The sequence below is a fragment of the Heteronotia binoei genome, chromosome 3, assembly GCF_032191835.1.
Source record: "Heteronotia binoei isolate CCM8104 ecotype False Entrance Well chromosome 3, APGP_CSIRO_Hbin_v1, whole genome shotgun sequence".
Taxonomy (NCBI): Eukaryota; Metazoa; Chordata; class Lepidosauria; order Squamata; family Gekkonidae; genus Heteronotia; species Heteronotia binoei.
The window spans coordinates 139453049-139475939 of NC_083225.1; the positions used below are offsets into that span (position 1 = coordinate 139453049).

At 45.1% G+C, this 22891-nt stretch overlaps 1 protein-coding gene across 2 annotated transcripts in view; it reads right to left on the reverse strand.

Moving 5' to 3' along the window:
• TMPRSS7 (transmembrane serine protease 7) overlaps positions 1 to 22891 on the reverse strand; it is a 57615-nt gene that overhangs the window by 23970 nt on the left and 10754 nt on the right. Inside the window, exons 4-9 of one of the 2 annotated variants that reach the window (XM_060235156.1) lie at positions 21264 to 21331; positions 20832 to 21025; positions 12270 to 12308; positions 11148 to 11301; positions 5178 to 5308; positions 3908 to 4020 (exon numbers count right to left, since the gene is read on the reverse strand). In XM_060235156.1, coding sequence (XP_060091139.1) covers positions 3908 to 4020; positions 5178 to 5308; positions 11148 to 11301; positions 12270 to 12308; positions 20832 to 21025; positions 21264 to 21331 — 699 coding nt within the window. Of the gene's footprint in view, positions 1 to 3907; positions 4021 to 5177; positions 5309 to 11147; positions 11377 to 12269; positions 12309 to 20831; positions 21026 to 21263; positions 21332 to 22891 lie in introns of both variants that reach the window. The other variant, XM_060235155.1, reaches the window with a different exon arrangement.

Genomic DNA, 22891 nt, shown 5'->3' on the forward strand with positions numbered 1-22891 from the left:
CAATTCTCTATTATTCCCTGTGGGAATCAGTCTTCATAGGAAATAATGGAGTGCCCAGCAGACATCCCCCCTCCACTTTCTGATGACCTTGAAGCGGGGGGAGAGCCTCAAAACTGGGGGATCCCCTGCCCCCACCTGGGGATTGTGCAACCCAAACAGAGAATCATGGCTGAGAGTGGGGGGGGGGACCTCCAAAAGGTTCTGTGACAACCAACCTCACAAAGAAAAAAAACTGATCCAAATAATTTATAAATTTTCAATATTTTCTTATCACTCTCATACAAAATATTTTTCAAAATCATACCCTGACAATGAACACCACTGTTATGTGCAAAAGAAGGACATGAATAAACATATATATAGTCCAATCTTGGAAATACACAAGAAAAGTCCTTCCACTTGAAAAGGAGTTCCCGGTCCAGTTCCTGAGGAGACCATGTGATAGTAAAAATTCCACAACATTCAGTAGTCTTGTACAGTAGTCTTAGGAATACAGCAAACACAGTGATGAGGTAGTACTTTTATCTTCCTTCATTTCGATAGAAGCTTTGACCAACTTTTCCAACAATATCAGAACATAGCAAGATTCCACAATTTTGGTACACAATTAAGTTTCACTTTACAGGTCTTGCAAGATATCGTTGGAAAAGCTGGTCAAAGCTTCTATCGAAATGAGGGAAGATAAAAGTACTACCTCGTCGCTGTGTTCCTAAGACTACTGTACAAGACTACTCAACATTGTGGAATTTTTACCATCACATCGTCTCCTCAGGAACTAGACCGGGGATTCCTTTTCAAGTGGAAGAACTTTTAGTTGATTTCCAAGATTTGGAAAAAAACAACAATTTTAGATTTGTCATAGTTCAATAGGAGCTGATTGCTGTTAAGGAAGGTGATACAGCGAACAAGCAAGGCGGCAAAGAGATAGAACAAGTAAAATACTACAAATACCTAGGAATTCATTTTCAATATAACACACTTTGGACTAATCATCATAACTGTATAATTAAGTCAGTGTTAGCGTTGCAGCTATCCAGCGCTTCTTTTACAGCAGAGGCAATCTGTTTATCCCAGCCGCGCTAAAAATCTTTAAGGCTAAAGTGATACTGCAACTTTTATATGGGGTCCCAGTGTGGATCACAGCCTTGGATAATAACATTGAAGGTGTCCAATCAAAATTCCTACGGAAAATGCTGGGATTCCCAAAATGCGTACCATATGCAGTTTTGTGTTTAGAAACAGGGACGAATCTGGTGGAAACATAAGCATGGCTAATGTCACTTAAATACTGGCTATGGCTACATTTCCACTCTGATAGAGAGCCTTTTATATCAACTGCTCTCAGAATCTAATTTGTCAAATTGGCTAGTATTTATTGAGACGAAAATTAAATCTATGGGCATTGATTTAGATTCACTTCTTATGCTATCCTTAAAAGATGCTTTTTTGAAACTTAAGCTCAGAATTCTAGATATGGAAATGCAAACGTTATATAGCCTGGCCAACGAGTCTTGCTCCCCGCTGAATTTCAAACTTCCTCTCTCAGTAGGGAAATTAGCGTCGTATTTCTCCTCTCTACAAGCTCCACAGCAACGGTGTGCGTTCTCGTTAACGAGATGTAATGCATTACTATCTGCTATCCTATTTGGTAGATTTAACAGGATTGAGTACATGAATAAACATATATACAGTTCAATCCTGGAAATACACAAGAAAAGTTCTTCCACTTAAACAGCAAACAGCAAGCCACTGTCTTTGTAATTCCAAGTGTATTGAAACTATTTCCCATGTATTATTGAACTGTCCTCTTTATGATGATATTCGTTGTATATACCTGAAAGATATCTTAGCAGATATGTTGGGCTGTGCTGATTCAGGCAAAGTCCACAAACTTTTAAATGACACTTGCGCTGAGGTAACTTTAATGGTGGCTAGATTTCTTCAACAGGCCATGGAAATACGACAGAGAATGGTTCTGGAATGACCACATTTTATTTGTTTTAAATAATTAATTTGGCTAAACTCACTCATATATATTTTACTTATTTTATGTATATTAGCTCCTTATGTACTCTATAATCTAGGATTTTATATTATTTATATTGCTATTTTACTGCTAAATCTGTTTTATGCCAATAAAGGCTTGCTGTTTGCTGTTTAAGTGGAAGAACTTTTCTTGTGTATTTCCAGGATTGAACTGTATATATGTTTATTCATGTCCTTCTTTTGCACATAACAGTGGTGTTTGTGAAAAATATTTTGTATAAGAGTGATAAGAGAATATTGACAATTTCTAAATTATTTGGATCAGTTTTTTTCTTTGTGAGGCTGGTTGTCACAGAACCCTTTGAGGTTTTCTTTTTCCACCCACCTGGGAATTGGCAACCATGTAATGGGATTCACTGTCACAAGAGGTAGTGATGGTCACTAGCACAGATTACTACAGTATAGAATAACTGCCTGGAGAAGTCCTATGAATTAATGACCTCTGAAACATCCAATTGTTAATAGTTTTGCTTGCTCAGGTCCTGCAAACTGAAGGCTGTGACTTCATTAATTGAGTCAATCTGTTTCATGTTGGGTCTTCTTTTTCTGCTGCCTTCAACTTTTCCAAGCATTATTGTCTTTTTCAGTAAATCTTGTCTTCTCATAATGTGACCAAAGTACAATAGCCTCAGTTTGGTCATTTCAGCTTTTAAGGAGAGTTCAACCTTGATTTTATCTAGAACCCAGTCACTGGTATTTTTGGTGGTCCATGGTATTTGCAAAACTCTCCTCCAACACTACATTTCAAATAGAATTTTGGATTTTTGACTGACCTCAGTGGAAAACAAGATTCTGGACTAGATGAATCATTGGTATCTTCTTAAATCAAAGCTCTCAGGGTGGCACTACATCTTTCTGTAATAAAGTTAAAGGCAGGCTTGGAGGAGAATTTTTAAACCTCAGAACCAGAGTGTCCGGAATATCCTTAAATCAATTATGGTTTCTGTGACAATTCTGTGGCAAAAATGTAGAAAATTTCCTGCCCGCTCATTATTTCTCATTCTATTCCTGGATTTCTTCACTTGCCCCTTGTTGCTGAATGCTCTTCTGAAACTGGATCATCAATGCCTTCTGCAGGACTTTTTGCAGATTATTCTGTTTCAGTGGGCTTGACAGGGACATGACCTAAGTTACAACATAAATTGACTTTTCTCTGAGAGGCAAATCATTTTGTATTAATTCTTTAGAACCAATGATGCTATATTATAATTTGTTGTACTATCTTTCTAACTTCTATCTGCTGGCAGAATCATTTTCAGGTCACCCCCACAAGCAAGGCTTAGTCATCACCTCCTAGGTCTACGCCCCGGTGTGGATGCAGCAATTTCCCATACTGTTGATGGCTGGGACTGGGAGTGAGCTAAGTCCCTATGGGGCATTGACACAATCTTGGGTGACTTGGTGGACAACTCACTCTGTTTTCTGGCCTTGTAGCCATGTTTTGTAAGCTGCTGTGGACTGAAGAGAAAATGTGCCCTTGTTTAAACAAGATCTTCTCCAGGGACAGAGAAGGTTTACTAGGTGACCTAGGGCCAGTCAACTCTCTCTCTCAGCCCAACCTACCTCACAGGGTCACTGTGAAGATAAAATGGGTAGATCTTTCTTGTAAGAAGTGGATAATAGATTTTTTTTAAAAAAAACCTATTGGTAATGGAAAACTGATACATCGGGGCAGCATATATTTATAAAATACTGTTTTCTGTAAGCATGGATGATTTTTTTTCTCTTAGAAAGGGAAACATTCAAGCACATGCTCCCCTAGCTGCAGTCCAAAAGCATATAGGAACAACTATAAAATGTGCAATTACTCCACAATGAATAGAATCATCATTTTTATTATTGGGGGGGGGGGGGGGGTTACCTGGAAATTCCATGAACAAACGCATTTTGGAGGGTAATAACTCGGGTAATATGGACTTGTGATTCTCCCTTCCAAGCCAGCACTTCCTAATGCCTGGATAGCTTTGCCACATTCTAACAACAAAAGAAATATTATACTATTATTATTACAGTATTACATAGCTTGGGAATAAACCAAGAACCAGCCCTCAAAAGAAAAGTTGTTTGGAGCTAACACTGGGGGAGGGAATGAATGGAAATGGAAAACTAGCAAATCTAGAACACAACAGATCTCAGAATACAATGGAAATGTCTCAGCAAAAAACAAACATTTTTTTAAATAATGTCATTTTGTCTTCTGATTTCCTAGCTCTGTCCTGTTTATATAACACTAATACAGCAGTGGAGCAGGGGAGAGCATGCCTTTCCATTCATCTGACACAGCACTCCTACTGCAATCTGATTACTTTAGAATGCCCTCATCAGTATATTGAAGAACAGTTTCTTGACATGAATGTAAACTGCATTTTTAAACCTTACATACACCATACACCTTACTGACACTGTGTGTGCACAACTACTCCATCTACTGGCATAATGGAGCACAAGGCACATTTCTTATCTCTGCATTTACTGTTATTTTACTCCTGATGGTTCCATTTTACTTGGGCCAAGACATTTTATATCTCAAGCAACTGCACTGCTTGGTTGGATCCAAAGGTGTTTTCCTTTGGTGCAAGAAGCTGAAAGAACCTGCAATCACTAGCAGGGATCCAACCAGGGCTGGCCCTAGACTGTCTGGCACCCTATGCAAGGCTAACTTCTGATGCCCCCCACACACTGATAAGGTCACTGAGTCACATGAGGGGGTGCCCAATTTGGCACCCCCAGAAGGCCAGTGCCCTAGGCAGTCACCTAATTTGCCTAGTGGCAGAGTATGCCCTGGATCCAACCCAATGATCTGATAACCCAAAATCTATTACAGTGTCATTGAAGATATTTAATAAAGGATGTGCTTCTAAGGAAATATACTTCACAGTGGTGCATAAGCAATGCTGCTGCCCCAAGTATAGCTATGAGTACTGCGGAATCTGAAAATCTGAAAAAAACACTCTAGGGAAGCAGGAGATTGGTGGCAAAGATAAAACAGTCATAGAAACAGTAAAAGGTTGCCAGAGAAGATAAAAAAAGAGCTTGACATGCTTTGATTAAAGGAGGTTAATTATTAATGATTAATTAAGATAAATGAGAATTTCAAATGTGGAACTTTATTACACTGCTGTATCACGTACTTTCTTGTGGAACTGCTTCAAAAGAGCCATGGATTTCTTTTATTGTATGCACTTTTGTGGACTTCAGGGTAACCAGCATCATATTATTTGTAGAAACAAAGGATACAAGAGAGTTGGTTGGCTCACAAATTCTGAAACAAATGAAAAACTTTAATTTATTTAACATAGAAACTGATTTTTAGCCATCATTAGCCTTATTAGAACAAGCTTTTTTAAAAAATATTCAACAGAACAAATATTTTTTCTCCTGGAAATTTAAAACATATATAAACACATTATCTCTCATTACAATAAAATGATCCAAGGTTCCTTTTTTGTCTTCCTGCTTTATTCATATTAGTCTATGCATCTCACTAAACATCTCTGAATCAGGAAGAAAAAAATCTCCCATAATTCAGTGGATTATGAGCTTCAGATTCGCTTCAAAGTAAGTTTACTGCCTTTGTCTGCTTACTGTGGTGAAGAAAAAGTGGACTCATTGGTGAAAAACACTGTATAAAACTTCAAGTAAGTAGGAACCAAAACAAGGGAGATTATAGAAATATTTATTTGCAAAAAGTGTACAATAGTACTTATACATGGAAAAATACAATAGCCATCAGCAATTAATCATACACAGTAGAATAAAAATAAATATAGGAATATAATGTACTACGACGGGAGACGAGAATAGGGCAACATGCTTTATTGCAGGTACATTATAAGGTAAAGAACTGGCGACACGCGGGCCGGGTCCCGCTTATATATACAACACCCGGGACAACCTCTCGGTCTGGCCAGCCCTATCCAGGCTGTTTGGGCTTCCCGCCCTAGTAGGTGATTGGTGGAGCGTTCGCGCGCTCTGTAGTGCCGATAAGGGACAGCCCCTGTCATTACCGCACCTGGCCGTTAGTAGCGCAGTGCCGCCATTTCGTTATTGCGTTATTACGTTATGGCGGCCTTGCAATACACTACACTCCTCCCCCCCTAGTTGTTGTACATAGTCCTGTAGGTAGGCGGGAGGCCGGTGCTCCCGTGTTGACCGTCTTGGGGTTGCTTGCGGTGTCGGGGCGGCTTCGGCTTCCGGCGTTCCTCCGGGGGCTGAAGCGTCAGTGGGCGGTAGGTCTGGTTCAGTGGGTTGGTTCAGCTCCGTTGGTGGGGGCGGTGCCGGTGCGGCGGTCGCTGGCGGCTCGCCGGCCCCTGCTTCTTCACCTGCTTCGGTTGGTTCCTCCGGTAGGGTCCGGCGGCGCATCTGGTCAATGTGCCGACGTAGAATCTGGCCCCCCTCTGTGGACACCTCGTAGTGGCGGGATCCCACGACCCGCAGTACCCGCCCCGCTAGCCACTCCGGTCCCTTAGCATAGTTGCGGGCGAATACTGGATCCCCTGCGAAGAACCCCCTTGCCGCATCTCTGACCTCGGGGGACCCGCGCACCTCCGAGGCTCAGTCGGGGTGCAACCTGTCCAACCTCGTAGTGAGCTTGCGCCCCATGAGGAGCTCAGCCGGGCTAACCCCCGTGACTGGGTTGGGGATGACCCTGTTGTCAAATAGGAACGCGGCTAATCTGTGGTCCCAGTCGCCCTGCACAATTCGGCCCAAGGCCTCTTTGGTCGTGCGGACCATCCGCTCCACCTGGCCGTTGGTGGCCGGGTGGAAGGGGGCAGACCTTATGTGTCTTATCAGATACCTCTGGAGGAACACCTGGAATTCCCCCGAGGTGAATGCAGTCCCGTTATCCGAGACTAGGGTGTCCGGGATGCCGTGGGTGCACAGGACCCTGCGCAGCGCTCGGATCGCGGCAGCGGACGAGGTGGACCCCACGGGAATGACCTCTAGCCATTTAGTGTATGCATCTACTATGATCAGGAAGATCTGTCCCTGGAAGGGCCCCGCGAAGTCTATGTGGAGCCTGGACCAAGGTTTCCTTATTGTTTCCCACCATGTGGCCGGGGCGCTGGGCGGTTCTGGCCGCGACTCCCGGCACGCGCTGCATCTCCGGACCCAGTTCTCTATCTCCCCGTCCATTCCTGGCCACCAAACATAGCTCCTAGCTAAGGCCTTCATTCTAACTATGCCGGGGTGGGTTTCGTGGAGCGATTCCAGGACCCGCTTCTGTGGGGGGGGGGACTACCACCCGGCTCCCCCATAGCAGGCACCCTTTGTGGGCTGCTAATTCATCCCTTCTCATTTTGTAGGGCTTGAATTCTTCCCCCATGTTCCCTTCCGGCCACCCCCTCACCACCCAGTCGAGAACCCTTGCCAGTGTCCTGTTTTTCCCGGTGGCCTTAGCCACTTCCGCGGCGTGGAGTGGCTGGTCTGGGAGTGACTCGACCGACATGATGTGGTGTGCTGGGGCTGGGTCGGGGCCCGTGTCCGGGAGCGGCAAGCGGCTGAGCGCGTCCGCATGGCCCATCGCCTTGCCCGCTCTGTGTACCAAGGTATACATGTAGGAGTTGAGGAATTGATTCCACCTCAACACGCGTTGTGACAGGATTTGGGGGGTTTGGCAGTCCGGGGCCAGCAGACCCAAGAGCGGCTTGTGGTCCGTGGCTATTGTAAACTTCTGCCCGTACAAATAATGGTTAAATTTGTGGACCCCCGCTACGATGGCCAGAGCCTCCTTGTCAATTTGAGCGTAATTACGCTCTGCGGATGTGAGTGTGCGGGAGTAGTACACGACTGGCACCTCCCTGCCGTCCGGTAGCTGGTGCCCCAGGACTGCGCCCACCCCATACGGCAATGTGTCGCAAGCCAGGATTACCGGTAGGCGCTCATCGAAGTGATGCAGCACCGCGTTGGAGACCAGAACGTCCTTCACTGACTGGAAGGCGGCGGCCTGTCACTTGCCCCACACCCAAGGAGCTTTTTTGTCCAGCAGCCAGTGTAGGGGTTCAACGATGGCCGCTTTATGGGGTATGAATGTGTGATAGAAGTTGAGCACCCCCAAGAAGCTCTGTAGCTCCGCTTTACTGGTGGGGGCTGGGGCTTGAATGATAGCTCGGGTTTTTTCCTCTGTCGGCTGGATGCCCTCAGCGTCCACTGCGAATCCCAGGAACTCCACCCGCGGTACTCCCAGCAAGCATTTCTCCCGCTTCACCTTTAGCCCAGCAGCTTGAAAACGACGGAGCACTTCCCTGAGGCGGTTGCTGAACTCCTCAGGGTCCGGGGCGGCGATTAGAACGTCATCGAAAAAGGGCTGGACTCCGGGGATCCCTTTGAGGAGAGCATCCATTATACTTTGGAAAATCCCCGGAGCCACGCTGACCCCAAACTGTAGCCTACGCACCCTGAAAGCCCCCCTGTGGGTCACAATAGTCTGGGCCTCTGCCGTTTTGGCATCCACCGGGAGCTATTGGTAGGCTTATGCCAGGTCCAGCTTCCCAAAAATCTTTGATCCCGCCAGGGCCGCCAATACGTGGCTGACTACAGGCACTGGGTAAGGGTTATCCTGGAGTGCCTTATTTATTGTGCACTTGTAGTCTGCACATATCCGCACCTCCCCATTTGGTTTGACCGGGGTCACTATGGGGGTTTCCCACATGGCATAATCGACCGGCTCCAGGACCCCTTGTGCCGTGAGGCGGTCCAGTTCTGCCTCAATTTGGGGCTTTAAGGCGAAGGGGACCCTCCTCGCCTTGAGCCGGATCGGCCTGACCGTCGGGTCGAGCGGTAGGGAGATGGCCGGCCCCTTATAGCTACCCAGCGACCCGTCGAACACATCTGGAAACTCTCGGCACACCTCCCCGAACCCTCCGGCTGAGACCGTTTGCGCCACCCCCTCTATGCGGATTCCCAAGGGGCCGAACCACGCGAGTCCCAACAGGGTGGTAAGCGGCCGCTTTACCACCAGGATGTCCAGCGGGCCCTTAAAAGATCCCCGCTCTACTTGTACCCTGGCCCACCCCGCAATTTGTACCGGGTTCTTCTGAAAGTCCCGTAAAATGAAATCTGCCGGCCGCAGCTGCACCCGCTGGAGGAGCCTGAGTCCACCTCCATGAGGCATGGGGACCCTTCGATGAGGACTTCCATTTTGATCTTGTTGGGGGTGGTTAGGGGCAAGTTCAGTACCTGGAGTGTGGTGGAGGCTGTGGAGTAGGAATCGGAGGCCTCGTAATGCGTGGTCGGTCTCTGGCGGTTGGTCTTGGCTCGGCAAGCCCGCGCTATGTGGCCGGTCTTCCCACAGCTCCTGCAGTCCCAGGTCCGGTACTGGCAGTCTCTTCTGTCATGGGGTCACCGCAGCTGGCGCACTTCATGGCTGGCGGTCTCTCCGTCGTTCGGGGATGCTGTGGAGCTCGGTTGGTTGGCCCTGCTGGGCAGCGCAGCTGGAACGCTTCTCCTTCCTCCAGGCGGTCGGGGTCCAGCTCCTCGTGGTGGATGGTCTCGGACTTTGCCTTGGGGAAGGTCCGGGTGGTCCTCTCGAACGCCACGGCTTCGCTGAAGGCGCTCTGGAGAGTGAGCTCTTCCCTCGCGAAGAGCTTCTGCTGGAGCCTCTCATCGCGAAGGCCCCAGGCGAACCGGTCTGCCAGGGTCTCTTCCAGGTTTGGGAAGTTGCAGCTGCCTGCGATCTGTCGCAGGGCCGCCAGGTAGTCGGTGGCCGATTCTCCCTGGGCCTGGTCCCTCTTGTGGAAGAGGAACCGGCGGGCCACCCTCGAAGGCTGTGGCAGGAAATTGCCCGTGAGGAGCCTGACAACCTCCTCGTAAGACTTCTCGGTGAGTCTGGCGGGGGCCGAGAGACCCTTCGCGATCTCGAATGTGGCGGCCCCGCAGACGCTCAGGAGAACGTCCCTCTTCATGCTGTCCTCGGTTATGCAATTCGCCCTCAGGTAGCAATCAACCCTCTCCGAGTAGGACTCCCATCCTTCAGGATTCGCTGGGTTGAACGCTTCGATGTGACCAGTGTTCCCGCTCTGGCTGGCCATGGTGGCGGTAGCGGCGGTCATGGCGATCGGTTGCCCGTAGGTCTCCTATGTAGCCCGGTTGTTGGCAGGGCTAGGATCCCATCCTCGTCGCCACTATAATGTACTACGATGGGAGACGAGAATAGGGCAACATGCTTTATTGCAGGTACATTATAAGGTAAAGAACTGGCGACGCGGGCCGGATCCCGCTTATATATACAACACCCGGGACAACCTCTCGGTCTGGCCAGCCCTATCCAGGCTGTTTGGGCTTCCCGCCCTAGTAGGTGATTGGTGGAGCATTCGCGTGCTCTGTAGTGCTGATAAGGGACAGCCCCTGTCATTACCGCACCTGGCCGTTAGTAGCGCAGTGCCGCCATTTCGTTATTGCGTTATTACGTTATGGCGGCCTTGCGATACACTACAAGGAATGTTGTCTTAGATTCTTAGTTGTTCCAGCTGTTCCAGTGATGAAATGGTATTTCCTTTGGTAGAGAAGGAAAGGGGTATTTCTGCCAGTTCCCTCTCTCCCCCTGCCCCAGTTCTCCACACAGTTCCTGTGGGTACACTGACCACAGAAGCACAGTTTAGGGGCCACAGAAGCCTGCAGCCAGGAAATGAGGCAGGGAAGTTATCTTCATCTGCTAGGGTTCCAAGTCTTTGTTATCCATTGTCAGCTGTGATTAATTTTGTACAGTTCAAAAATAGCTGTATGAAAGAAGTGATTTAATCCATTGGGAGCTTCTGTTAGAACCTAGTTCCAGTGGGATACTGATCCATCAGTACTGGTCCATTTTAGTTCTTCCATCTACATAACATATACATGTGTTTGATGATCACCTAATTTAACTATGTTATATGGGATTCAATTTACTGACATATCTCTTTATATATTTAAGCCTATGTGCAGTCTTCCAATGAAACAATTAGCTCTTACTATTAGTAAGAAAATTTTATTAAACATGTTACTAAAAACGATGCATTTGTCTGCATTGAACGAGGTAAGATGGTATCGTATTCTTCTACATTTAAAAGATTCCCTTTTGATACAGATTGAAAAAGACTTTTTTAGATGTTCAAAGGCATACCTACCGATACAATATCTTACTTTTAATTGGCATCAGGGAATCATAAATGGTCAATGAGTCAGTGATGCAATTATCTGCTTCAATCTGATTGGATGCTATGGAGAGGCGAATAAGGTATCCCACCAACGCAATCAATTTGAAATAACAGATCATCTTTCCTGGTGTTACAGAAAAGTCCAAAGGAAAGTGCTGACGAAGACGATCTGCATACAGGTCATACATGCAGTTTGAACCTGCGGAAATAGTTTATTTCTAGCTCTAGTCAGTAGAACTGAGATTATGGTACTTGCAAAAGAGCCACAAATCTAGGTGTACATACATACAGGGTGTTTTTTCTAGGTGTACATACAGGGTGTTTTTTCTAAGGTCTGCAATAAAGAAAATTCATGCTATGCTTACTTACAACTTTGTTCATCCACAATATCCAGGGTCAGAATTGCATACATAAATAAATTTTAATGATTTGTTTTAAAAATGGTTATATAATTTTAAGAACAGTGGGGAATGAGGAGAAAAGGGTCCTTCCTCTCCCATTCCCACTCCCTTGTGTCATGTTTGTTAGACTGTAATTTTCTGTTCATGCCAATCACAACAAAGACCAAGACAAAAAAAATCAACAAATGTCTACTTGGGCAGCTAGAGCCTAGATTGACTGGGTTTCCATATAGTAAGAGTGGCCATGGTTTTACAGTAAGGGGTCGCATATTAAGAGACCATTTGTTCCACAGGTCATCTACAGATGAGAAAGATGTGGCTCAGCAGTAATGCATGTGCTTCACATTTAAAAGATCCCAGGTTCTGTCTTTATCATATCCACTCTCAAGTAGCGAGTAGCAGTAAATATCCTACTCTGTCTGAGATACTGAGAGCCTCTAGTGGTAAGAATGGACAATACTGAACTAATGTGTTCATATGTTTCAACCACAAAATCACAAGACATTGATAAACACATTGTTGAGCACAGGTGAATCTCACATTTGGCATGCAAAAATCACATAGACTTCTGTAGAAGGTGATACACACATAGAGGCAGAATTAATTTTTTGTAGCATAAAATATTGGAAGGAGTACAATTCCCTTTAAAGTGAAAGAAGAACGTTTTTTAAAGATAAGTTCAGTAGCGTACCTGCTCCTGTTGTTGAAGAATAATCTGATCGGAGCCCAGCTACGTTGGAAAAGAAAGAGAAATGAACCTATCCATATTTTAGCAAAGTTTCTAATAAAGCGGTCATATGTGATCATAGCATTTTACTGTTTAAACTACTAATTCAGAACACGAAAAGAAGAATTGAGTCACATGACAATATTTCATGGAAATTCATTAAATATCTATAAAGTGACTTTTTAATGGATTTTGAGCATACATGATTTTCTGCATCTCAGACAGTCACAGTCATCATGCATGTCAAAACTTTCAAAATTCCCATTCCCAAAAGGGAAATTCTTGGTAGCTTTGTTATTTTTCTTGTCTCATGTGCTGTCCAAAAGCTGAACCATAAGAAAAACAGATTGCTTACCTATAACTTATGATCTTCGAGTGGTCACCTGTGCAGTCACACACTAGGTACTGCGTCTGCGCCATGCCCTTCTTTGGAAAATTCTAAAGCTACACTTTTCTGGCAGGCTTTTCCTCAACGCGGATGGCAACAGCAGAATGTGCATGCCCCAAGCTGAGGGAAAGCCACGTCCCACCTTAGTTCCTTCCTTACACCGCTAGGCCATGCCAGAAGGAAAATGAACAGATGAAGGTAAGTAAGGCCAGCAGTGGGGAAGGATGGGTGTGTGTGTGTGTGACTGCACAGATGACCACTCGAAGATCATAAATTATAGGTAAGCAACCTGTTTATCTTCATGGTCTCTGTGCAGCTCACACACTGGGTGACTAGCAAGCTAAACAACGAGGATGGTAGGTGCTGACTGAAAGGAAACAAATCAAAAAAGACCATGGAGACCAGGTAAGTAAGCACAAACTATAATAAGGAAACAGTCAACAAACAGTTAGCATTAAAATTCACAGATGTTTGATATTACACTTTCCTTTTCTTTCTCTTCTGTATGTTTATGTAAAAGGGAAAAAACCCAACAATTCAGAAAACATGCAGCAATAACAAGAGATCAAGAATGGAACATTGAGTTCAGCACAGTGTGACCGAAAGCTGCATCACTGTGAGCCCAAGTATCTAGAGCGTAATTCGCAACGAAGGTTGATGGTGTGGACCGTGTTGCAGCTTTACAGATATCTGCAAGCAGAAGGCCTGCCTAAAGGGCAGCGGACGTGGAAACCGCCCTAGTCGAATGACCTTTAGGTAAGTATGGTAGGTCGCATTGCGCAAGGTCATAACAAAGGGACTGGGATACCCATTTTGAAAACCTTTGTGTTGAAATCGGTTTACCCTTAGTGAGGCCAGAATAGAAAACAAATAGTCTGGGGTCTAGCCTGAAAACCTTGGATCGGTCAATGTATTTCTCCAAAGCCCTACGTACATCCAGGGTATGTAGAACTTTCTGATCCTCAGTCTCAGGATTAGGAAAAAATGATGGCAAAACAATCGGTTGAGATGTGGAAAGAGGATACCACCTTAGGGAGAAAGGCTGAGTCTGGGCAGAGAACTACTGTGTCTGCATTGTTTATTTTTTTTATTTTTATTTCCATCGATTTCTAGGCCGCCCTTTCCCATAATGGGCTCAGGGCGGCTTCCAACATAAGAAGACAATCAAAACAGTTTAAGAACAATTAAAACAGTTTAAAAGTAAGACATTTAAGCCACATTTTGTCTGACGAAGTGCGCCTCTTATTTATTATATATATATATCTTATTGAAGATTGTATATGGCGGGTCAACCCTTAACGCACGCAACTCACTTGTGTGCCTAGCTGAAGTTAAGGCAACCAATAAGACTGTCTTCCACGTTAATAAATGCACAGGACATGTGGACGACTGTTCAAACGGGGGCAACATTAGTTGGGACAAGACTAGGGAAAGACTCCAAGTAGGGGTCACTGACCTTCTTGGTAGGGAGATATTAAGGAGACCCTTTAGAAATAGTTTAGTAAGGCGGTGTGAGAACACAATGGAATTATCAATCAAAACATGCTATACCAAGATATAAATGCACTTTAACAGAGGAAAAACTCAAACCAGAATTATGAAGTCCCGCTGCATACACAAGAATGTCTTTGAGCGGTATGTGTTTCGGGGATGTCAGTTTTTCAGCATATGTTTGAAAACGTTTCCATTTTAAGAGGTAGGATTTACAAGTTGAGGATTTACGGGCATGCAAGAAAACATTTGAAACGGATGCGGGAAAATTCAGAGTGAGATCTCACAAGTTGTGAGTTTGTAGATAGTCGGATTGGATGTAACACTCCCAATTCTGAGTCCACTTGCGGAGAGGGCGGGATAGAAATTTAAAGTAATAAATAAATAAATAATAAGTCCTGTTGTGAGAGGAGGTTTGCCTGATTGGGGAGGTGTTGGTAGCGTCTACTGCTGAGGTGGAGAAGGGTCTGGAACCATGGCTGCCATGGCCACCAAGGGGCCAAGAGAATGCACATTGTCTGGTCGTGTTGTACCTTCTCCGGAACTCAAGGAATTAAAGGAAGAGGGGGAAACATATAGTGTAGACAACCTCTCCATGGGCTGAGAAAAGCATCCCCTAGTGAACCTGGTAGGGTGTCCACCCTGCTGTGATATAAGACACATTTGGTGTTGATATTCATCGCAAATGTGTCTATTGATGGTGTTCTGAAGGTTTCGAACACTGGGACTAGGTATTTTAAGGCTACAGACCATTCGTACTCCATGAAGCCCTCTCTGCTCAGGAGATCTGCTCTGGTGTTGAGGACTCCAGGAACATGGATAGCCCTTAGGCGTACTTCATTTGAAATGCACCAGGCCAAGCGACAAAGAGAATGGGAGGCTGTCCCTTCCTGCTTGTTTATATAAAAAACAACTGTGGTGTTGTCTGTGGCAATCTGGACCAGCTTCCTGCGCACTAGCAGAAGAAAGGCTTGCAGGGCAAGCTGTACAGCCAAAAGTTTTAAGTGGTTGAGTTCTATGTGCAGTTTCCACTAAGCAATGGACCACTGTCCTTGGACATGGTGGGGTCCACAGTGCGCTCCCCAACATAGGAGTGATGCATTGGAGTAAACGGTGATGTCTAGGTTGCCTTGGCGAAAAGGCATGCCCAGAAGGAGATTGTCCCTTAAATTTCACCAATGAAGGGAGGTCAGAGTTGGCGATGGTATTGTCAAGAGCTTGCCTTGTGGTTCCACTCCTATTCTGAAAGTGCAAAGAAACCAGAGCTGGAGTGGATGCATCCGAAGTCTTGCAAAGGGTATCACAAAGATTGTGGCAGACATGAGTCCCAGCAGTCTTTGAATGGTCTTGGCTTTCTGTATTGGATTGAGAAGGCAGGCCTGTATTACAGTTTGGATTGTGTCAGCTCTGTCTGCTGGTAAGAATGCCATGCATTCTTTCGCATCCAAGATTGCTCCTATATACCATAGAGTTTGAGTAGGGCAAAGGCACGACTTCTGCTGGTTGACGTGAAGTCCTAGGTTCTCCAATAAGTCCAGGACCATTTGTATGTCTTTGTTCAGTTTGAGAATTGAGGGGGCCACAAGGAGCCAATCGTCAATATAAGGATATACAGCAATGTTTCTGGTTCTGTGGAGAGCCGCCACTGCTCTCATACACTTTGTAAAAACCCATGGTGCAGTCGCAATGCCAAAGGGAAGAGCTCTGTATTGGTAATGGAGTCGGCCGACTGCAAAACAGAGAAAACAACGATGTTGTGGACGCATGGTTATGTGAAAGTACGCATCTTTAAAATTGATGGACACAAGCCATGCTTCTGTAGGGATGAGTGGTAGTATAGTCTGTAGTGTTACCATACAGAACTTTGGGACATTGATGTAGGTGTTCAGATTCCTTAGGTCCAGGATTGGTCGCTTGGAACTGTCGGACTTGGGGACTAGAAAATACCTTGAGTACATCCCATGCCGTAGTTGACTTGTCAGGACAGGCTCAATAGCGCCTTTTACAAGAAGTTCCTGAACTTTTTGTAGTAGTATGGTGGATGGGGGCATGATGACAAAATGTGGGGTTTCTGGTTGGGATATATAGTCGGACTATAGTCAGAACCCACACGTCTGAGGTGATATATTACCATGCAGTTATGAAAGGAGATAGTCTGGTGCCTCTGTACATGGTTTGTGTGTTGGCTTGTTTGTGGCCCATTATAACATCAAAAGGAAGATTTTGACTTGTGTATTCTTTTTAGTGGTTGAGGGCTTTGATCTTGGTTGGTAAGGTTACTTAGAGGATTGTTGTCGTCTCTTCCAGCCATCCTGTGCTGGGGGGGATCGTTGCCATTTGTAGTACAAGAGTTTCCATTGCTTTGTACGAAAAGACCGTTGAGCTGAAGACTGGGTCATCCCCAAGTTCTTTGCTCTCTTATGGCCTCATCAACAGATTTTAAAGTATCGTCGATGGAAGCATGAAATAAGCCCTCTCCATTGAAAGACAGATCCTTGATTCTATTCTTTATATCTGGCTGCAACGAGGTTGTGTGAAGCCAAGCGTGACGTCTAAGGGCTACTGCGGAAGCCAAAATTCTAGAAAAACAGGAAACGGTATGTTTAACCATTGAGATTTGTTGTTTGCATACCCTTGAGAGGTTATGAGTAACATTCAGTGCCTGAGTCTGAGACTCAAGTGGGAGTTGAGACATCAGAGGTGTCAAAGTTTTGAGGAGTGCATGATTGTTGGCTGCGAAGTAGGACACAGCATATGGGTAGCCAGGCAGGTGAGGTAATAGACTTTCCTTGCAAGGGTATCCACCTTCGGTCCATCTCTATCAGGCGGTGCAGCAAATTGAGCCTGCTTCATTTTAGATGAAGAATGCACAACCACTGAATTTGATTCAGGTGGGCTATATAAGAACTTTGCTTCTTCAGATTGAGTTTTGTACATCCAACAATAGTGTTTTGGTGGGATGGAGCTTGGTTTGTTCCAAGCCTCCTTCAAGGTCTCAATGTGGACCGCTAACACTGGTAAAACAGACATTGGTAAGTATGTGTGAAGTATGTCATGGACCACATCTGAGACAAGGGGTGTGCTAGGGTGCAGTTGGATTCCTAGAGTGAATGCCATCTTTTGCAGTAGGTCCAGATATGATTTCATCCCCTCAGAGGGGGGCGCTATGCGGTCAGGGACCTGAGGGTCTTGTGGTAGTTCTGGATCAGGGACTTTCAGAGACTCTTCCCCTTCTGCTTCTGAATTGTCCTCCCCAGACATGGGTGCATCAGAGTCTAAACCTACAGAAGCGGAAGCATCAGTATTGGTTCCACAGGGCAGTAGCTGGCTTGGGTTGTTGCATTCCCGAATTTGGGATCAGTCGCAAACTGCCCCAATGAACGGTCTCGAGGTTTGCAGTAGACTGCCTCCTCAGTACGTAGAGATCTGGACTGATCCTGATACAGGTGTCTATGAGAAGGAGACCATCGGTAGTAGTCATCATGAGGATCATCATAATGTGAGTAAGCATAATGACGTTCAGAGTGGTAACAGGAACAAGGATGGTAGTAATGTTGGTCATAACAGACATCATCATAACATCAGGGCTCTTGGTGTGGAAAACGCCGATAGGATGACCGGCACCTACAGAGGGATCGTGGGGGAAGCTCCCAGTCCGATTCTGATTCCCCAGCAATGTCAGACTGTGGAGAAGGAAGTGGAGACTCCTCCCTCATATTCGGCAGGTGCACTGGGGAGCTTGGATGTTTTTTCGGCTCCAGGGCTTGCCCAGTTCCTGAAGCTTCAACAAGTTTCAAATGCTGGGGGGGAGCTCTTTCAGGTTTGATGAGTCAGTTCCCCTGCTGATGCCAGCAGCATCATTTAAGTCAGGCGCTGGAAGGGCAGGCTGCTGCTCTGGTACAGACTGAATGGACGGAGTCGAGGTAAGCCCCGTCACCAAGAGAGGTGGAACCTTGTGAGAAGCAGGAGCCGAGGCTACTGAGCCTGATGCTTTGTGTATCATTTTCCTGGGTTTAGTGGGAGTCGACTTCGAGGGCGAGTGACTCTTTCTCTTTAAAGGCTTTGATGATACAGCCTTATGCTTCTGGGTATCAGAGGAAGGTCCTTGGATCCCACTCGAAGTGGAAGCAGCCGAATCTCCACGCATATCAGGAGGGGGAGATGGCAGAGACCGCGGGTCTGTAGGCTGGTGCATCAGTGAGGTAAATGCGGTCTCTAGGATTAATGTTCAGAGTCTGGCGACTCGGTTCTTTTTCGCCTGATGACCGAACTGTGCACAATGAGTGCAAGTGTCCACCCTGTGGCATTCCCCTAGGCAGAAGAGACAGTTGTTGTGACCATCTGTGAGGGGAATCTTTGCTTTACAGGATACACAGAGTTTAAAAAATGGAAACTTTCCCATACACTTCCCCTCAGAACAGATCTGACAGGAGGAAAGAAGGGGGGGCGGGTGAAGGAACAATATAACAAACATGACAATGTTTTTACATTTTGTTTTTGTTTTACAGGTGAAACTCAAGGAATAAAGAAGTGAAAAATGCTAGTCTGCCATAAACAAGCGTGTGAGTGAAGAGCGAGAAAACCGGAGGAAAAGTTTTCCCAGCCAGGCGGCTGGCAGTAAAGAAGCAACTGAGGTGGGACATGGCTTTCCCTCAGCTTGGGGCATGCGCATTTCACTGTTGCCATCTGCGCTGAGGAAAAGCCCGCCAAAAAAGTATAGCTTTAGAATTTTCCGAAGAAGGGCACGGCACAGGTGCAGTACCCAGTGTGTGAGCTGCACAGAGACCACGAAGAAGATCTGAAATTCCACTTGATGCACCTTTGCTGAGCAGCCCCTATATTATTTTCTTCTTATTTGTTTGTCTATGGCTGTCCCACCTAGTCATTTTAATATGTATATATCAATGCTAGCCCAGCCCAGGGAACTGAGGAAAGAGATACAATCACCTTATTATATTCAGCTTCTGAAATGGCACACAAGAGGCTTTTGAAAGTTTAAAATAAACCAAATGTTTTATTTAACTTAGAGAAAAGAACAGGTGGAATCAGGGGTAAGATGTATCAGATGAACTGATAATAAACAGAGGTAACTTTGTAAACACACTAATTACAGATAAGTTGTTGTCAACAAGTAAGTCTTCCTGCTATTCAAAAAAGTCTTTTAAAACTTTGAGGACGGAGACTTTATTTTTAGTTTCTGCATAGACATTCAAGCATAGGTTTCTGAGTTTCACTGACTCTTAAAGTCTAGAAGGCAGGAACATACAGCCAAGTTCCCAAAACCCTTCTATATATACAGACCCATGCTCACTCCTCTTTTAAGAACTATCTCTCTTTTCGCTGGGCAAGGATTACTTCTCTTAACTAGAAGCCATTTCCCTTTGAACCTTGAATGGGGATTTTTTTCTTATTCTCTCATTCCTTTTACCTCCTTCCCAGTCCACAGTCAGTGCTTAACTGTCTCTTCTTCAACTGTCAGTTCCCAATTGTCATTTCTTAACTGACTCTTTCCACAGAATTCCATTTGAGCAGCCTGACATTCAAAGGTTCTCAGACTGTTAGGCATTAACCCTTAACATCGCATGTAATACAGCTACAAATACAAGTTGATGGGGTGTGAACTGGCAGAGACTGACCAAGAGAGAGATCTTGGGGTCGTGGTAGATAACTCACTGAAAATGTCAAGACAGTGTGAGATTGCAATAAAAAAGGCCAGCTCCATGCTGGGAATTATTAGGAATGGAATTGAAAACAAATCAGCCAGTGTCATAATGCCCCTGTATAAATCAATGGTGCGGTCTCATTTGGAATACTGTGTGCAATTCTGGTCACTGCACCTCAAAAAGGATATTATAGCACTGGAAAAAGTCCAGGAAAGGGCAACTAGAATGATTAAAGGGTTGGAACACTTTCCCTATGAAGAAAGGTTAAAACGCTTGGGGCTCTTTAGCTTGGAGAAACATCGACTGCAGGGTGACATGATAGAGGTTTACAAGATAATGCATGGGATGGAGAAAGTAGAGAAAGAAGTACTTTTCTCCCTTTTTCACAATACAAGAACTCGTGGGCATTCAATGAAATTGCTGAGCAGTCAGGTTAAAACATATAAAAGGAAGTACTTCTTCACCCAAAGGGTGATTAACATGTGGAATTCACTGCCACAGGAGGTGGTGGCGGCTACAAGCATAGCCAGCTTCAAGAGGGGGTTAGATAAAAATATGGAGCAGAGGTCCACCAGTGGCTATTATCCACAGTGTGTATATGTATGTGTGTGTATGTGCCACTGTGTGACACAGAGTGTTGGACTGGATGGGCCATTGGCCTGATCCAACATGGCTTCTCTTATGTTCTTATGTTAGAAGCACACACATATCCTCCTCCTTCTAAAATGACTCAACATATGGCAAATGCTGACACAATGCACTGTAGCCATCGTGAAGACAAACCTAGGATTGCCAACTCCTGGTTGGAAAATTTCTGGAGGTTTGAGGTTGAAAGCTGAGAAGGGTAGAATGTAAGGAATGGAGCGACCTCAATGCATTTACTTTGTAGGGGAGATGTACTAAAGTAATTCTTAAAGCTTATACTTATTCTGGGATAACAGAACACCGTATATATCATATTCAAGATTCAAAAGAAATACCAACCACTAAGCACAATGGAGTCCATATCAACAGCCAGACCCTGAAGACTCCCGACTGATGTTCGATTTGTGATGCTTGTCTGAATGGAGTTTTTTAAAATAGCAGCCACACAGTCCTCGCAAAATACATGCCCTTTTGCCTGGGGCACCACAAACACAATCCAGAAATGCACAAGGAGGCCCCCTTGATTGTTATTACTGAAAACAGATTCAAAATAAATTACATCATAGCATTTCTTAGACCAGAAAATAGAGAACATTTACAAGTTTTTGGATGGATCAAACTTCTTTACTGGGCACAAAACTAATTTCTGAATGTGAACTTTGTCACATTTGATATGAACGGTATTTTGCAAGAAAATAAATTCCTTGCACACAACTGTGCATGACATTACTAATCTCAAAGAAGCTACCCCCCCCCCCCCCCAAGTCTCACCTGACATCTGAGACAACAGACTGCTTATAAAATTTGGAGAAAGCAGAACGGGTATAAATGAGGTTCATCTGAAAGACAAAAGCCACAGAATGGTTTTGCAATCCCAGAAAAGATATTATCAACAAGAAGTCTTAAAGAGGATTGACTGTACTAGATGGGTAACCACACGTGAGAGATTTAACATCCCTGTTTATTTATTTTTTAACAATCAATAAAATTTAGTTTAATCATTAATGTAGTCGTTTTGAACAATATCTCCATAACAGCATGGCCAAAAGCAGTGTCTACTGACTTGATATTTGATGATGTCTTTTTCTCTCTACAAATGTCCAGGATGAGAACATTAGTGGAAGGGCACGGTAAAGGTCAGGGTTTTACTGGAAGTGCAGCTTCTCTTTTAGCTCTAGATTTCTTCTCACTTCTCTAAAAAGGGAAATGAAACCCTTTCAGCAGAAGCAGACTTGCCTTTAGTCTTACCAGAAAAGTGGGCAATTGACCTTGATTGCTGCTGACAGCCAGGAGCAAACAAAGCAGAGCTTTAGAGATGCTGGTAGCACCATAGGAGCCATTTAGCTCTGTCTCAACTCTCACAGGAGACAATAGGCAAATCTATGTCTACTGGCTTGCCTCAAGCCTCCCCTGCTTATTGGCCTGAAGAAGAAGCCAAGACACACAACTCCAACTGCACTAAACAGGTAATAGTGCTGGCACTATTTATCACTCACTATCGAAAGGCAAGAGTTTGCTGAATCTATATATCATATAATGCAGGGCTGTCAAACTACAGCCCATGGGCTACAACCAGCCCACCTAGGGCTTTAATCTTGCCCCTGGCTCTTTTTTCCCTCTCCTCCCCCTACTCTGGGACTGTTTCTATATAGAAACAGTGCTCTGGAACTGGAATGATAGCCCTCAGAGAGGAATGACAGTTCTTAGCAATAGAATCTGTGTTCTGGGACTGGAATGACGAGGTGCAGAGTGGAATGACGGCCCTTGGGAATAGCAGCAGCATTCTGGGAATGGAATTCCACTCTAAGGGCTCTCATTCCAATCCCAGAATGCTTCTGCTACTCCAAGGGACTGTCATTTCACTCTGGGGCGTTGTCATTCCAGTTCCAGAGCAGTTTATTTGGGCCCACAGAATTTAATCAAAAATCCATTCAGCATTTTCCTTGTAACTTTGTCTGTGCTGCAAACGTTTTTCAAAGGATTGGAAGTAAAGTAGTTTCACTTTCCAGCATTTGTATGGCCAGTTGAAGCTGTTGCTTCTGGAGTTGTCTCTTTGAAAATAAATGGTTGTTCCTTTGAGCCGGCTTGTTTCTGATAGGGTTGCCAAGTCCAATTCACGAAATATCTGGGGACTTTGGGGGTGGAGCCAAGAGACTTTGGGGGTGGAGCCAATATCAAGGCTGTGACAAGCATAATTGAACTCCAAAGGGAGTTCTGGCCATCACATTTAAAGGGACGGCACACCTTTTCAATGCCTTCCATAGGAAATAATGAAGGATAAGGGCACCTTCTTTTGGGGCTCATAGAATTGGACCCCCTGGTCCAATCTTTTTGAAACTTGGTGGGTATTTTGGGGAGAGGCACTAGATGCTATACTGAAAATTTGGTGCCTCTACCCC